Source organism: Apus apus, chromosome 1 (genome assembly GCF_020740795.1).
Source record: "Apus apus isolate bApuApu2 chromosome 1, bApuApu2.pri.cur, whole genome shotgun sequence".
Taxonomy (NCBI): domain Eukaryota; kingdom Metazoa; phylum Chordata; class Aves; order Apodiformes; family Apodidae; genus Apus; species Apus apus.
In genome coordinates, this window is record NC_067282.1 from 128,619,608 (window position 1) to 128,636,716 (window position 17,109).

Sequence of the window (17,109 nt, forward strand, 5' to 3'; positions counted from 1 at the left end):
ACCAAGCCATTCTATGATTCTATGATCTGAGCTGCTAAAAGTAAGGGGCAAAAAGAGAAATGAAGCATCTAAGAGAGGTATGTTTGAAACCTGTGTTTCATGCTAACCGATTGAGCTAAAATGTTGTGACCACACTCAAATTATTTACTAATTTGGATGAAGAAATGGTGCGCTGAAAAACATCAGCCAAGTAGAACCATGCATTTCTGCAGCCTCTGAGAGGCTACGGCAAAGACTTTTTATAGAAAATCTCATTCTCCACTGTGGAGGGATTGAGAGGAAAAAAAATCAAGTATTATCTGTCACTGACAGCCTTACCCACTATGCCTCAGAAATGCATCTTGTCTTCTAGAAAACTGTTTACAGCAATGATTTCTTTATTTGCTCCCATACTGAGCCTTGCATGAGCAGAACCTCAGGTATGACAGATTGCCCCAGGAGACTACTAATGATATAAACCACATTATTTTCCAAGTCATGGATGGATGTGCAGCAATAACACTAAGCCATTTGGGGTGCTTTTGCTAGACATCTGGAAATTTATGTGCAATGAGCTAACATTTCAAGTAAGCTTTTCAGGAGAGGCAGTATATAAAAGTCTAAAGCAGAAGGAGATGACTCTTGTACCTACCCTTTGGTTGATGGGGGACTGTGTGTGATGCCTACAGGAGGAGCTACAACTGAGTTCCCTCCCATTTACCCTGCAATCTGCAATCAGTGAAGGGCTGATCCTGAATAAACAGCGGACTTGCAAAACACAGCAGCAGCTCCCAGATAACCTATTCCATATTACCCATCACCTTCTGAAGAGAGTTGAGTTTGGATACAGTACAGAACTGAAGCCTGAGTCTTGGTCCTAGCAAAAGAGTTTCTCCTTTCTGCTTGCAAATCTGGCATAGGGTCATGGAAAGAATTCAAGAAACTGCCATGAACATGGCTTGTCATGTAACAGATGGGAGGGACAAACAGGAAGACAATTAAGCCTAGGTGCTCTGAAGCAGAGAGAAAGATGAAAGGGAACCATTAAAACAGGTTCAGTGACACATTCAACTTTTTTCTTTTTTTTTTTTTTAAATTTGTATGGGGTTTAGTGCCCTTAGAGCATAAAGGACTGATATTTAGGTAGCTGTGAAAAAAAAGGAAGAATGAGCTCCTACTATGCTCTTGATCACATTGCAGCACTACCTGGATGAGCTTAAGTAGCATGTGAAAAGAAAAGAGAAATTGTATTTTAAAAGGAAAAAAGAAATAAAAAGGACTTGGTGAACTCCTAAGTTCATTGCTGTGCTGTGTTTTCTCAGGTCACAAATGTAAGTTCAGATGAAGAAATCCTTCTCAGCACGAGTTCATGCTGAGCTCTCTTTGAAATTTAAGTACAGTATTGTAGCCACTGTCCATTGACTACCTTTGCCAATCAACTCTCTGAAAAGAAATGTCAATTGTAATGGCAATGCCAAGATCTTACTGCTGCCTGTTTCAACAGAACGTGGAGATTCCAGCCTGTTCTTGATCATACTCAGTTTTCTTCTATTCCTGGGATAATTCTTGCCTCCTGGAAAACTGGAAGTCTTTTTATGGACTAATTTCCCTCCATAGCAGAACATCTGAGAGAAACCAGAGCAATGCATCAGCCAGGGATCTCCCTACAAACAGCTGAAGCCAGCTTTCTAACAAGCAGAGGAGCACTGAGCAGCTGACATGGAACACTGCACTGGCCTACTGCTCTTGTGTTGCACAACAGATTCTCCTCTGTGGTGGCAGGGAATAAAGGATGTTGGCTGAGTTACATTGTTTACACCAGGATTCCTTCCGCATGGGACACATGTGCCTGTCTTCCTCCAAGCCATGACACTAACAGGGCTCAAATACCAATTCTAATGTTATACTGTCCTCATAAATACAATACAAAATTTATTCATACTCAGAAAATTCCCGGATTCCAGCATGCTGGGCCAGTGCTGGCAACTGCTAATTATGCATCTGATTTATGGGGAAAAATATCAAAATGTTCTAAACCCTGCCAGTCTAAAGTCCTTACACAAGCTTGAGTCTTTCCTCATGACAGACAGAGGGAGTCATACCAGAAAGTTGCAATGGTGGGAAACTCGCCATACAGAGGACAACATAACTAGCAGTCCTCTCCTGCTGCCTGGGGAACCTCTGAGGTTTGTAAAGCTGAGTTTAAAACATGTGCTGTTCCCCAGGAACTGTAAAGAGTGGGAACTCTAGGCCATGCTTAGCTACGGCCATGCAGCTCTTTTCCTTTCTGAGCGCTCTTTTCAAGACAAGGCTTGGAGAAGGGAAGACCAGAAACTCCACACTGAGGCAGCCAGTCCTCAGGACTTGTGGGAAATCTGCTCTCCATGACAGTGGCAGGCATGCAGAAGGCTGAAGCAGTTTCTTACCTGGGCTTTCTCCCCGTGAGCCTCATGTACAGGTCGTAGAGCATGGCCGGAGCCTTGTGACTGACAGTCACCCAGTACTGGTTTATCAAGTAGTTGGATGTCAAGTGAGCATTGGGTGCTCGGAAGGCCTGCTCCAGTGGGTTCCTTTTGAATGTGGATATGACATACTGCTCTGTAAGGGAACAGGCATTTTACTTAAAATCCAGAACTGAATTTCAGCTGAGTGGGCACAACAATAACACGCTGCAGTAAAGCCCACGTTGTGGTGCTGAGCACAGTTAACCTACAGTTCTACCAACTATGTCACTGAGGGTTGGACAAGATCATCTCATGGTCCCCTCTAGCATTAAAACTGATTACTCCACCTATTACTTACTTGAAACACAATCTGTCTGAACTTAATAGTGGCAGACGTAAACTTCCTTATGAAAGCAACAAAATGCAATTGAGTAAAAGCAGGCAGTTGCAACCTGAAACACTTCAGACCAAAGGAACTGCAGTTCTGATTTCACCTGCAGTAGATTTAGAAGAAATGTGTTACCATATCTTCAGATCACTGAAATCAGACTTTGGTCTGCTAGCATAAAACAAAATTACACTTCTAATTTCTAACCAAATTTTCTAAAGGGCTGATGTCAATATTAGTCGGAGTCAGGACAGGTTATTAACACACATAGGGTGTTGCTTCTAGGAAGACTTCATTATATCCTGTCAAACCACATCTGACCTGCAACACCAAATACTTCAGCCTGTTTTCAGAGGAGCTCTGGATGCACTGAAGCAGCAACCTGTCTTCTACTCTTAACTTCTAAACTAATGATGGGGTGGTAAACTTACATTTACTTTGTAAGTTAAGGCACAAAATAATGCTGAGCCTGATTAGGAGCTCTTGAATGGCACAGTGGCATCAGAAGTGGCATCTAGATGTGCATATCTGGGGCATTTCCATATTGCAGAGGCTTAATAGAACTGCAATAGTTGAATATAAGACTATCATCCTAGGGACCAATAAAACAGATGGTGCTCCTATTCCTGAGCACCAGCGAACTCAGCAAAGAAATGTGGGGTTTTTTGTACATTTTTTAAAAGTGAACTTGAGAATTATGACATCAACCTGTGCTCATGTAATAGTTTACTCTCTAAGCTTATGTTACAAAATAGAAAATAAGGTAAGAATTTCCAAGTTACAAGAAACATCCTGATCATCCTCAGATAAGCAGATTCCAAGCATAATATTCAGACAGTCCTCTCATGTGTCTGTGGTCAGCTCATTACTGCACTAAAGTGCAGTGACTAGTGACTTTTACTTTTGCTGTACTTGTTCTAAGTAACAGTAACTAGAGGAGACTTGTCAGCCACTTCGCTGCTAAGTTTAGACAATAAAGACTTTTAAAACAGTACAATTTAGTTTCAGTGCAAATTCACCATTCATTTTTGTGTCCCATATACTGCAAGTTTCATGGCTGAAGACCAGGCCTCCTGAAACTCATCTTGCATTTGAATAGCTAGAACTGACTGCCATCCCTTCTGTTTCACACAGCAATGATGTGGTTATCTTGTGGTCATCCTGTGGGCTGCAGTGTGGAAGTATTGTCCTTTGCAGCATGTTCTCTCAAATAACTCCTATTTAAGCAAACTCCTATTATAGCAAAAAACCTCCTCTTTGAACTTTCCCATGTAGTTGTGCCTGGCAGGGAGGGCACGCTGGAATGGTTTTACTGAGGATTTGGAAAAGTGTTTATTCCTGGAAGTAAACTCCAGTGTTTACTGGTTAGGAAGGTTTCCCTTTGGAAACATGTTAAAGACATTAATGGCTTTTTTTTTTTTTCTTTGTGCACTTTTGGTACCTTTGACCAGGATCACAAGAAAGAACTAATCAGTCAGTGGAAAGTGCAGCCCTTGTCATTTCAGATCACTGGCAACAAACCAGATCCACACAAATCAGCCATGTACTTATCTTTCTTACTTAAGGCCTGTAGCAGAAAATGCAGCTGCAGTAAAGGAGCTACAGCATTAGTCTGTGATATTGGTGTGAGAAGCATGTATGTCAAGAGCAGATGAGAGACTTGCTGAAAACTCAAGAAGTCTGAAATCCAGGAATGAAAGCAGTTTTGCTCTAAAATGCACATAAGAACGCAGTGAGACTAACTTGAAAGACTTACTGGAAGTCAGGGCAACACCAGTGTTGCAGAACTTGGAACAGTTAATGCTATGGGCTTTTTCTTCATGAACCAACCTTACCCTGGCTTGCACTGTCTCAGCTCAACTGCTCTCTCTCCTAATTTCTGGAAAGTGTTCAACTTTTCAAGTGTAGCAGATCTGTCATGCTCTAACAGTTTGTGTTTTGGTGAGAGAGAGAGAGAGAGAGGAAAAATCAGACAGACAGAGGGGTCAGGCAGAGAACCTTGAACCAAACATCACCTCTAGAAGCTACTGAAACGACTTACTGGGTGGGTGGCCTTTCCCCTCCAACCACAGCACAAAAATGCAGAAGCAAATTCTACATCTCAAAGGCAGATTTAGCATGGGGAGAATGAGACACCAGTCTCACCTAGCAAGATTGTCAAGGCTACATTGAAATTACATTTTCCCATGCTGATCACTATTTTAAGGTTTAGTTTTGAGCAGAAATTGCACAATGTATTTCACAAAGTCAAATTAGCAAGATTTGCATTGCAGCCAAGCAGAATACACTTCTTCAGATTAATACTCAGTTGTCTGATGACATTTGGTAACAGCAGGAAAAATAACAACAGCAATGGAAAACAGTAAGAAAAAAAATCCAAAGGCATAGCCTTGTTTGGAAAATAAATATACCAGTTAAGTTCCTTTTCACATTAGAAGTCTGTATGTATCTGGAGATTGGCAGAATAAATTGATCTGAAATGGATGTTCAAGCAGAAACTCTTAACTAGACTTACATATTTTTCAAAGAATTCTCTTCTAGAATCTCTTTCTTCTCCTTCTCTCTAAGCTCACTACCTATGTGCTCAAAATGTCCCCATCTCAGTAATGTCTTTTCCCCACCCAGGGCACCTTCAGCCCACTCCTGTCCCAATTTCTCTGATCTTTCCCTTCTTTCCTCCTTCCCCCCCAAAAATAAATTGGTAGAAAACTAGATTGAGAATTCAGACTGGATGGCTGCAGTCATAACAACCTAATGCAATAAACGTATTGGAAACTAATTTCTTAAACCATGCAACATTTTTATGGGCAAAGTTTTGCTCTTCAATACTCCACCCTAATTCCTGTCTGTGAATCTGTACCCAACACCCTTCAGGAGCCTGAGGGTCTCAGGAAAACTGTGGATATAACATGTAGCAGAAAGAGCTTCCCAGTGTCACCCAAGACTAAAACGTTGCTTTCGGCCCCTTGCTTATGCAAGATTCTGCTGCACTTACATATTTAATTGCTAAATCCACGGTTACGAGCAAAGTAACAGAATAAGATCAGCTACAATGCATTAATACAGTGCTGTTTTCATCAGAAAAATTACACTGAAAATGGATTAAGAAAGGCAGACCTCAGGCAGCAGTGCTACAGTGGCCGTTGCCTAAAGTAGCAGCCTGTGAAGAGCTTTGCATTTACTCCTGTGAGAAAGCCACAGAACATCTGAGTTTACAAATTATGAAGACTGGCTGCATTTTCCAGCAATTACCTATGAAGTCTCATCTCTTCTCTCAGTCTGTGACAAACTACAGCTTTGGAACTCTCATTCAGAAAAATGTCAGGAACTTGGTGTGATTTTCAGATGGCTCAGCCAACTGCCAAAAACTCTTGCCTGCTAAATCACTTGATCAAATCTCATGGTGGAACATTAGTAGGATTTTCAGACAAGCCTTGTTCTCCAAAAGCAATTACGGTCTGATTCTCTGCTGACTTACAGTTTTCCAATTAAATAATGCAGAGACAAATACAAAGCCAAGGCTGAGAGGTGAAACAGCACAGTAGTGATTTGCAAGCATCCTGTATTTAAAGCACAGAGATATGAATTAATGTGTGACAGCAAGTGAATCAGGCCCTGTACATCTGTCCATGAATGTCCTGATGGAACGTAGCATTTGTGCTGCTCAGTTTGAGTGACAGTATTTTACTGAATAGTATCAGGATTTGTCGCCCTTTCTTTCACCCCAGCCTCAGAAGCACCTCCACTTGAAGAAAAAAGTCAGCTGCAAAAATAATTTCAAGTCTTCCACTGACAAAATTAATGATCAAAAGGCAAACTGTTCTTGAAGCACACCTGCCATGGCCAAGGTTTGCCTTCTCAAGGCTACACCCATTATTTCTATTCACAATTTTCTTCACAGAAAGAGGAAGAAAGGCTATGCTACTTCCACGATATACTAGTTTTCATTCGCTCTTCAGGTTCTCCAAGTGCACAAAAAAACCCCCAAACAGACAACCAAAGGCAGAAGAGGTTCTCATTCAGAAAAGGAAGATTGCCCTGTTACAGCTACGCAGAGCATCTTCTCATGGAATTAAGTCAACGTCTGGTTCTCCATTCCTTTTCCCATCACTTTATTACCCCATTGCAGCAAACCGCGTACTTTGCTGGGTTGTTCTGTGATTACACCCACAATGAAAACTGAATAAATGCTTTCCTGAGCTGAATGCCCAGTACCAGGAGCTGTGGCTCACAGCATCCTCACTGACTGCGTTTGAGCCTCTCATGTGCAGTTCGAATGGCAGCTGCTGAATGCCACCTAAAACCAGGAAAACCACCTCTTCAAAGCCTGGCTGAGGAATGCTGTTGATGTTTGACAGGTTCTAGGTTGAAATTAGACCTTACCCATTTCTCCCCAGAAGAAAGGGTTGATTCCACCTGTTGTGCAGTTGCACACCAACAAGTTTTTTGGTCTGGAAAAGAGAAAGACGTATTATTTAAGGTGTGAGTAAAAGAACTCAAAGCTTTATTAATAAAAGAGCAACAGTAATAAAAGAGAAACAGTAACATCAGCTCATAAAAAAATGCAGAAGAGGTCATTTTTCATAAATATGAAATTATCGTATAAAAATGATGTTTTAGGAAGATTCAGTCAGATTTTAGAGAGCATATGAAGTTAAACAAGATAGATGGGATTTAAAAAAGATAATCTATATATCATGTATCAAAAACTATTAAAACAATAAGGAAAGCATGCATACTGACAAATTTAGCATACTGTAAATAATTGGCCCAAACCAACCTCAGGGACACACTGTGTATCTTTTAATCATTTACGTAATATGATTTGTGTTGCTTTTAAACTTCATTTGTCAGGGTGGTGATTACAAACCAATCCCTTTCAACAAAGTTCTCATTTTAATACCACATAAAGCTTGGTTGTTACTTGTGCATTGGAACTAAACACAGATCATAATGATTTTATGTCTTCTGTTAATATAAGGCAAGAATTTGCCAAACAGCTTGTCTGATCTAAGCCTGCTTTGCCAAGGCTGGAAGTGAAATACAGCATTTTTTTTACTCTGCATTAGCAGCTGGAGACATCTGCCAAAGAAGAAGTGAGCTCTGGCCCTGATCACAGGATAGCAGCTTGGCTGGAGGATACAACATCTCAGAGCTCCTGGGGTGCCTCTGGTCCTCACAGCCTTTCTCCACTGGAGGAAGCTGTCTGGGAGGAACTTTTCACAACTTCTGTGTCTGTAGAGACCAGGAGATAGAACAACTTGACAAAACACCACATGAAAACAGCCTGTGGATACTGCACAGTTTTAATGGTGGGTTTTTTTCAGAATGCTTTGAAATGATGGCACTATATTATCATTATTACTAATCCCTAGCAGACTTCTAGTGATTGTTAGGACTAACAGACAGGTGTCAAGCACTGCATCCATTATCTCCTGTAACTTTGAGTCGAAGTCTGATAGAGTGTCAAATATAAAAACACACAGGAGTGCCTCACATGGGAATCTGCATTATGGAAATCAATACAGCAGCTCTCTAAAGACTGAATCCGTACTAGATGCCCATAGAGAAAACTCACCTAGTGCTGAGTGACATACACAGCCTGTGGCAAAGTGCACCTGAAGTGAAAGCACAGACTTCCACTTATACCAGTGGCTCCAGCCCATTAAACACCAACAAAGAGAATTTGTCCATTTTCCCATCTTCCAATGAAGAGTCTCTCCCTGTTGATTTTTTTTTTCTATTCTCCACCCATCAAACACTGGTGGAGTGTAGAGCTTTGTAAAGCTTCTACACTATGTAACAAAGACTGCAATTCTCTGCTAAGTTTTAGAATCTAATTTCCCTCAGTAATGTCACCTGCCCTGAAGGATACTGACTTTCTAATGAGATGATTTGGAAAAAAAAATTAAATTACACCATACATGCTGTTCTTCCAGACAGCACCTAAACGCAAAACTCTCTCAGAGAAATTAAATTTACAGAATGCTCAGGCTCTTATGTTTTTGTTTACAGATTGCTAACCCTGGGGTTGTGCCCAGCTAGACAAAGCTCTAAATCAAGTTCTGCAGTTGCTCCTTTAGCCTCATAATTATTTGTGTGGGAACCAGATTAAAAGCATGTATCTTTCACCAATGAAAAATTAGAAAAAATGGCACTTCTCATTCATGGCCAGAGTCAGGAAGTCGACCTTTGTGCTGAGATACAGCTCATCAGCATGTGTGCATCTCCTTTTTCCAGTTCTATGGAGAGCCCGTAGCTCTCTTCACTGGGAGGCTCGCAGGGGGCTGTGTGTAATGCTGTATTTATTCTTCCTTGACTGTGCTGCTTTGTCTGTTGCTGATCAAGGGGAATAAAAAGATGAGAAAAACAAATCTGAAGAGCTGGTGAGGTGCTTTTTTAGATCCCTGTATTTAGGTAACTGCAGCTCTTCTCTACCCTCAGCTTGGAGGGCTTACTCTGTCTTTCAAAGTAAAATAGTTCTGCCTTTTATTTGACTGGCATTGATTTCTCAGAGTCACATAAACCTCTAGAATCATTCATGTGGTTTACTCTGTAGCACCTCCTACCTAATGATGAAGGGTCAGAGCCAGAGGTTCACAGGCAAAGATCTTAAAACTTTAGTGTCACTTATAGATACTCTTCTCAACAACACAAAGAATGGATTTTTTTTTTTTTTTAGATCCATCTCCCCTACTGTATCACCCCATCATGTATTTATATTGTGCAGTGTTTTCCAAGGAAAACACAGAGCATTTTCACCCAGAAAGCTCTGGAGGCCACTTGAAAAGCAACTCTGTGTAGCTGCCTGAGAAAAGAGGGTAAAAAAAAAACATCTGTAGTAAATGTCTTGGACTTCAGGAAAGTGACTTTTGAGGGAGAAAGACTTGTCAGTGGAGCTGACGTACTGAGAAACAGGTTTCACCTGTAGCTTTAGACATTTCCTAATTCTAAGGCCTGCCTTTATTTATTCTGCTACAATCCTAATCCTTGCCAACCCAGGGAAGAAAACACGAATGAGAAAATTAATCAACAAAGCTCTTGCACAAGTTTTCGGCCAGCTCCTGGTTCTCTTTAAAGCCCTGGTGCAGGCAGCAGACGCCCCAGTCGGGCAGAAAGAGGAAGTGCCTTCCCACCTGTGCACAGCTGTGTACCACCCAGCTGCCAGGGTGAAGTTGATGGCCACGTCTACTGGGATCATGTCTGCCACCGCTTCGTTGTTGGCAATGACGCTCCGCAGAATCCCTTTTCCTGCCTGCGGGACAGGGGGAAACAAGCAATAAGGCTTCATCAGCTCGGAGTGAGGACAGACCACCACGCCAGCACTTCTCAAGCCTGGCACCTGCTCTAGAAGATTGTTTGGTTTCTGTGAAAACAAACGCGGATCTCACATGGATCCCCCTCTTCCGCGTTTTCAGAGGGAGTCTGACACGTGGTGACACGCTGAGCTGTCTGTAGCAGGAAATGCTGTGACGCCTCGGTAACTCAATATGAAATACTGCAGAAAATAAATATTTTAATTTACTTCAGAACAATTCCCAGTGGTACCTGGGGTTCCATTTTCTTAAATGACACAGGCAGACAGAGGCCTAAGCGTCCCTCAGAAGACAACAGTCACTTTTGGAAATTACATTGGAAAATACACCTCTAGGCTTTTTGAAAAGTTTACTCCCTTTCCTTTGGAAGTATTCACACCCTCCTCTTTTCCAAAGCTGTGTCCTTTAACAAGAAAGATACAGATTCAGGAAATTAATAAGTGAAAATGCAACGTGCTGACAGCTAAAGAGAAAAGGCAGGCAAGAACAGCAAGGTTTTTGTTTTGCTTTGGTTGGAAGTGTGTTTGTCAGGGCGTCAGGTCTCCAAAATAAATACATTTAACCTGAATTCGTATCAAGGGTTTCCCCCAATAACCTCCACATTTGTCTTTCAAGCTTCCACAGGAGATATGTGGCTGGAGGACACCTGCGTGATCAGATGGCAACAATGTGACAGACTGAATTGGACAGGACAATTCAGCAATACAAGAAAGGTGGAGGTGAAATGGGGTGAAGGAACTTAACCTAGTGTGTCAGGTCTGAGGGCTGAACAGAACAAATTAAAAAGAACCCCCAAGGGCAGAGTCAAGGTTACAGTCAAGTCCTCTAGCACGTGGAAAATAAAATGCAATGGATTTGAGTTTCATGTAGAAGCTGAGGATCCAGTGAAAAAGCTGGAAGGATAAACGTGCTAGTGAAAAAAAGGAAGAAAGCTCATATAATTTAGATCCCATGGAAAGCCAGAGAGAAGGAATAAGTAAAGGGGCAAAGGAACATGCTCTACAGACCCACAAATACTTCAAAGTCAAAGGGCAAAGGAAATGTTACAGCATTTCTTTTTTTTTCTTTTCTTCCAACCTGAGAATCCCATTTCATGATGAAATAGCTCTCCAGCTGTTAAAGATTATTTTTTCTTACTGCAACTAGACAGGAAGTGCCTAGTTGTGCAAAAACTCTTGCCTGACATCTGGGGAGAAGAAAGATGTGATGTAAAAAGCATTTAAGACTTGATATTAACTTATAAAGTGCAGGCCACTGTCTACTGGTCACTGGCAGATTCTAAGGGACACTACGTTCCCTGGTTGGGAGGACTTAACTCGGGGTTATTTTGTTCCCTTTCCCTTTCTCTAATCAGATGGTTTTGTTTCATTTCACAGCTTGCAAATAAGGGAATAGCACTGATGACTGATTTAAGTTTCATGAGCTAAGACTCCTGAGTGGTCTCAGGATTTCAGCATCGCATCCTTGGTGCAGGTGGCAGAGGGATCATAGAGGGACAAGCTCAGACACACAAACCATGTAAGCTTCTCCACATGACTCCATCCTCCTCAAACCCAGGGCATGTAGTTAACTTCTGCTATCCTAAGCTACATCTCAGCTGAACCATACAGTTATGCTTAGACATTGAAACTTTAACTTGCAACACCACAATGATATTTTTTTGGTTGTTCCTACTGCTGATTTTTCAAGTAGAAAATAGCAAAAAGAAACAAAGCAGGAAATCAAGCTTAGCAATGAATTTTCAACTGCTGACAACAAATTCCCACTAAAGATCACTGTGTGAGCAACTATCACACTTTCATAGATACACTAAAAACCTCTTTAAGGTCATCAAAACTAGGGATGTTTGATAGATGTGCTGCAAACACGCCTGTATTCAGAGCAGCACATGACCATCAAACACACATGGATGAATTAGACATTTCAGATATTGTGTATTAAACAAAGAGCTTGGTGTCAGTGCTTTAAGTTACTTTTTACATTGGAAATGGTTTGGTACTTCTTCGTCGGGTTTGGCTTTATTTCCACTTACAGTTGCTGGCTTCTCTCTCTTTAGTGAAACAGAAGCTGCTGTAGCTGAAGCCAACCAAATAATTTCCTGGTCTGAGCCTAATGTTTCTGGACAGCCTTCCAGCTGAAGTGCCAGTCACTGTCCAGAACATGAATTAAACCACAGTTCTGCCCTACAGCTCCACTGCCTTGCAGAGAAGAAGGTCTGTGTACATGTAATATGGAACAGTGAGACAAAACGCCTCAACTAAAGTCTAGCAGAAATACAATGAATTTCACTTTTCAATCAACAAAGCTTCTCCCCACAGCAGCTGGATGAACTCTAGGCAAAACAAACATAATTAGACTACCAAGAGCAACTTGAACTCCCGTATTTCATGAAGATTTAATGGAAATACATCTATTTGAGAAATTAAATCACCAGATTCAAATATTGTAATGCTGACTGATGAAAAAAACACAACTTTGCAAGGTTTGGAGTTCTGATTCTGACCAGGTGATCCCAAAGATCAACTGAACCAAATCTGAACCTAGGGATTGTTCTCCATGTAGGATGAGCTTGCATTAGAAGTGGTAAACACTTCCCTTTTGCTTTTTCAATCCTTAATTAAGGCCAATAAAGCTTCTTGACTAATAAATCCACTTTGAATGGCTGCCACAGCTGGTTGGAATCACACAACTTCCAGCCAGGTAATCAAACTAACGCAAGGGGTAAGTCTCAAACTACCAAACGGGATTTACCAATTCACCATATCCAATATATTAATTCAAAACACACATATTTCTCTCCCCCCACCCTAGAAGACCAACAGTCTCTTGTGATCCCCAAGAAGAAATAACTTTCACAACCTCATCTCTACATGTACTGTCATTGCTCTTTGCCTTTTTCTTCACCCTATAATCACAAAGTCTTTGCTTTCTATGGAGTTCATTTGGAGATAAAGAAACAGGGTGGCATCTCCATGTGAAACCTGACCTGAGTGAAACCATTAAGTATAATGTTGCATTCAGCAGGGCTAGATTTTTTTCTTTCATTATTATTTTTGTTTTGAAGTGTAGAAAATACAAGTTACTGATTTAAGTATATAAAATACATGCAAGCTCTAATGTAAGATCCTAAAGCAAACACAATGAAAAGAAGACTCATACATGGGCAAAACTCCCAAATACTTAACCATTAGGTATTTTTCACTTGTTGGTAGATTAAAAGAAAAAAAGGAGGGGGAAAAATACTTTTTAGAATGCAAAAGATTAAATTGACTTGTTTTTACCTGGCTTAAAGCATATGAATTTGGCCTCTGTTTCATAATGCACCACCATGCAACACAGGTATGGCAACGAGCTGCTGTGATTTGTTACTTGGGTAATTCACTTGCAAGGAATAAAGAGAATATAATGGCAATTTTTGTATAACATCCTTCTTGCAAACCTATTCTGGCCAACTTTTTGTGACAAGCATTTTAATGGTCAAAAGTAACCATAAAAAAAAAATAATCCAAACTAACAGGTATCATTACAAAAGTTAGAATATGTCACATAAAAGTCTAAGGAGTGGATCTACGAAAATAAGGAAATAAGGAACCATAAAACCTTTCTCTATTGTGATGACAAGAAATACTCATGAAAGCACACAGAAAAAAGCACAAGTCCTGGGAGTGGAGCAGACAGGCTGTACAAGCTTTAAGTCAGCATCAAGGAAAAGGCTCATCGATAATTATTTTAAAGAAACTATGACATAAATAGGAGCTAATAACACCTTGTGACCACAAATCAATGGTATGGTAATCTGGCCTGGAAAATTAAGTTCCAAGACTCAAGCTTTGACAACTGTGAATTACCCTAGTTTCAAGTATGTATCTTTTGTCCTTCCTTTGAAAATCTAACAAAATTTGCCCAAAAGTTTAGAGGTTTTATAATTTTTAGAAACTGCAGTTCATGTTTAGTGACCCAGCAACGTGACTACTCTTTCAATGTCCTCTTCTGAGTGCAGCATAAATGGACAGTTTTCTGGGTCCTACAAGGCATACAGATGTACAGCAAGTGTGTGACATCCTTCTACCAGATTCAGAAAATGGCTATGACCCTTTTTTTTTGCACACAATTTCCAAGTGTGGCTGTCGAGTAACTTGAGGGTTGCTATTTTATTACCTCTAACTCCGCTGTAAGGGGAGCTTAAATAGTAACTAGACATACCGCAACAAATATTCCACTTGTCCCGTTGAAGCTGTCAATCCAACCCTGCAAAAAAGAAGAACAATTACTGTTCCTTTCAATGAGATGTTGCTTACACAGGCTTTGAAATGGTGACGGGGCTATAATGCTGTGGCGCAGAGCAAGAAGCAAGGAGAAATCAGTTCAGATGGATGCCAGCCTACCTGGGACAGCTGCCAGGAAGCTAGCCAGTATGAAGTACCCAACTGATTTTCAACAGGCATCGTGTGATACCTCATCCTGTCTGCAATTTACCCATTAACAACAGAGCCTAAATTTGTTTTTAGAAAGCACTTATTTCCTATAGTAACTTGGCTACAGGAATAAACTCTAAACACAGCAGTGTCTTGGTGCTGTCACATTTGCTGAAAGCAGTGCTATACATCCTCTGACTTAGAGCCTGCAGATGTCACCAAGACTGATCTGGTTACTCCAGTGAGCTTCTAAGGCAAAGAAGGAAAATTAATTAAAAAACAAAAAAAACCCACCACCAAAACACAAAACAAACAATTCCACTTTTGAATCCCATCCTACTTCAGGTCAGGGAAACTGCCACCTGTGGGAGATGGAGTTAAGAGCAGCGGTGAGCTGTCTGACCCAAACATGTTATGTCACCTAGCCGAGTTTGCTCTGTCTTGCCAAGATGGGGAGGTTGGCACAAAGCCTCGGTGGTAGCTCAGACTTGTTTGGCATCCTTCAAGAAGCAGGAAAGGCAGAGGTGACTATGTTGCCTTTCAATTTGGCTACAATGTTCAGGTAGATTACTCCTACCTGCATATTTAGCTTAGTGAATTATTTTGGTCAAAAAGTACAGCTGTAATTTAATTACTGTGTGGATGACACTTGTATCTGCAACAGGCCCATACAAGTGTGAATCCAGCAACTATCAATATAAGACAGAGATACCAGGTGACTGCACATGACACAATCAGATGCTTTCAAGGACCATGTGAGGTCTAGTGTGCCCATCAGGACCTTATTAAGAGGCTGACCAGACCCCAGAAAGACTAATACCAGAATGCATCAGAACTATGACTGACTCTCAGATGCTGCCTCAGCTAGTACAGAAGCTCCTCTATGTGTTTGTCTGGACACGATCCTCTGTGTGCAAGACTGTCAGTTGCAAGTCCAGCACTCTGCTCCCTGCACTTGTCATTAATGCTTAAATGTGTTCCTTTCACTCAGAGACAAGACTCTTTCCTCAGAAGATGCTGAAGCAGGCTTGCTATTCTACTCTATCACATCCTCCAGCTCTTCCACACACTTTGATATGAACTGGAGTACCTGTTTCTCAAGTGGACACTGTTATAAGTAGGGAGAGATTCCTGACAGTACTGCAGCTACAGCTGTATCAACGTGCTCGGGGTAGGGAATTGCTGTGTATAAATGCTTACTGGGAAAGGCTCATGCCAGCTAGCTCCCACGATGGATGGCCTGATGATAGCAATGTTCAGGTTTCCTTTCTCTTGCTGAATCAGGTATTCTGACAAGGCTTTGGTGTAGGTGTAAGTGTTGGGCCAGTCCCCAAGCAACTTAGGTGTGATGTCTTGAATGATAGATTCATCCAGCCACCTACAGAAAACAAGGAGAGTGTCATTATCTGCCACGCACAGAGAGAAAAGACTGAGGCAAAAATTACCAGGGAGAAAGGAATCCTCACCTGAAACAAAGGATGAGCAAGTCAAAGCCATTTAAGACAAAACAAGAAGCAACTGGTTTGGACTTAGAACAGCTCTGTGGAGAAAGGTTACTTTTGTCTTCAAAGTACAAAATAATACTGGTGAGCTTCATGTTATTCATTGTATCATTATAATCTCATTCTAAAGCAAATTCTTGTGTGCTTTATGCTTCACCACAATCTGTAACGTAAACATAGTCATGGTCTTCAGATTGATGGAGCTTTCCAATCCACCACTCTCACTAGTTATTGCTTATGCTCAGCCAACACACTCCCTAAACACTCCCAAGCAGCTTTCAGGAGATTCTTTGTCATCTTAAGTTACTGAATGGAGTAGCTTTGCAAAGGTGTTCCAAGCTGGAACATGCTACAGGGGTATTATTCCATTAGTACAATTTACAGTGTTAGATGTTCCTTCCTACTTTTTTTTCTGTGGGCTTGTTCCCATAGGAAATTAGGAAACTATCAGTGCTAGCTTCTTAAAAACAAAACAACCAGGCAAAAATAATAATAACAAAAATATAATTTTTTTTTTGTAAGGTGTTCAAGTATCTAATCCATCAGAAGTAGTTATGCATATACCTTTTAAAAAGTGGATCTTACCACTGCGGTGCTGCAGCGAGGGCCGAAAGCTCAAAGGCCCTTCCCTGGCACACCATCAAGACTCCACTGGTGCTGCCAGCAGCTGGGACTGGCTGTACTTCCAGAGCCCTTGCACACTGCTGCCAATCCCTGACAGGCTTTCAGTTGCCTGGTGTTACACCACAGAATCAAAGATTAACTCCTATAATCCAATTTGTAATGAAGTCAATGGACTTATAGTTCAGACTGAACAGGTACTTCCTGGGGGCACTGCCAGGATACGGTTTCCTGTGGATCCTTGCTTCACCCCTCTTTGTCTTGAAATTCAGAAACAGGTGGAGGTCAAGGGGAGAAGAATAAGGTGGAGACTGTCATGTGTGGAGAATTACTTGATTGTATCAACTTAAATATACAAACTCCTGATGGCCGAGGTGGCAGTCATGCTTCTCAGATGACTCTCTAGACACAAATGGAAACACTACAGGAAAAAGTGTCTGCAGT

The 17,109-nt window shown here is 41.2% G+C and overlaps 1 protein-coding gene across 5 annotated transcripts in view; it reads right to left on the reverse strand.

The window, feature by feature from the left end:
- FAR2 (fatty acyl-CoA reductase 2) overlaps positions 1-17,109 on the reverse strand; it is a 132,180-nt gene that overhangs the window by 9,283 nt on the left and 105,788 nt on the right. For all 5 annotated transcript variants that reach the window (XM_051638138.1, XM_051638168.1, XM_051638162.1 and 2 more), the window contains exons 5-9: positions 15,743-15,920; positions 14,331-14,375; positions 9,948-10,066; positions 7,195-7,262; positions 2,406-2,577 (exon numbers count right to left, since the gene is read on the reverse strand). In XM_051638138.1, coding sequence (XP_051494098.1) covers positions 2,406-2,577; positions 7,195-7,262; positions 9,948-10,066; positions 14,331-14,375; positions 15,743-15,920 — 582 coding nt within the window. The remainder of the gene's footprint in view (positions 1-2,405; positions 2,578-7,194; positions 7,263-9,947; positions 10,067-14,330; positions 14,376-15,742; positions 15,921-17,109) is intronic.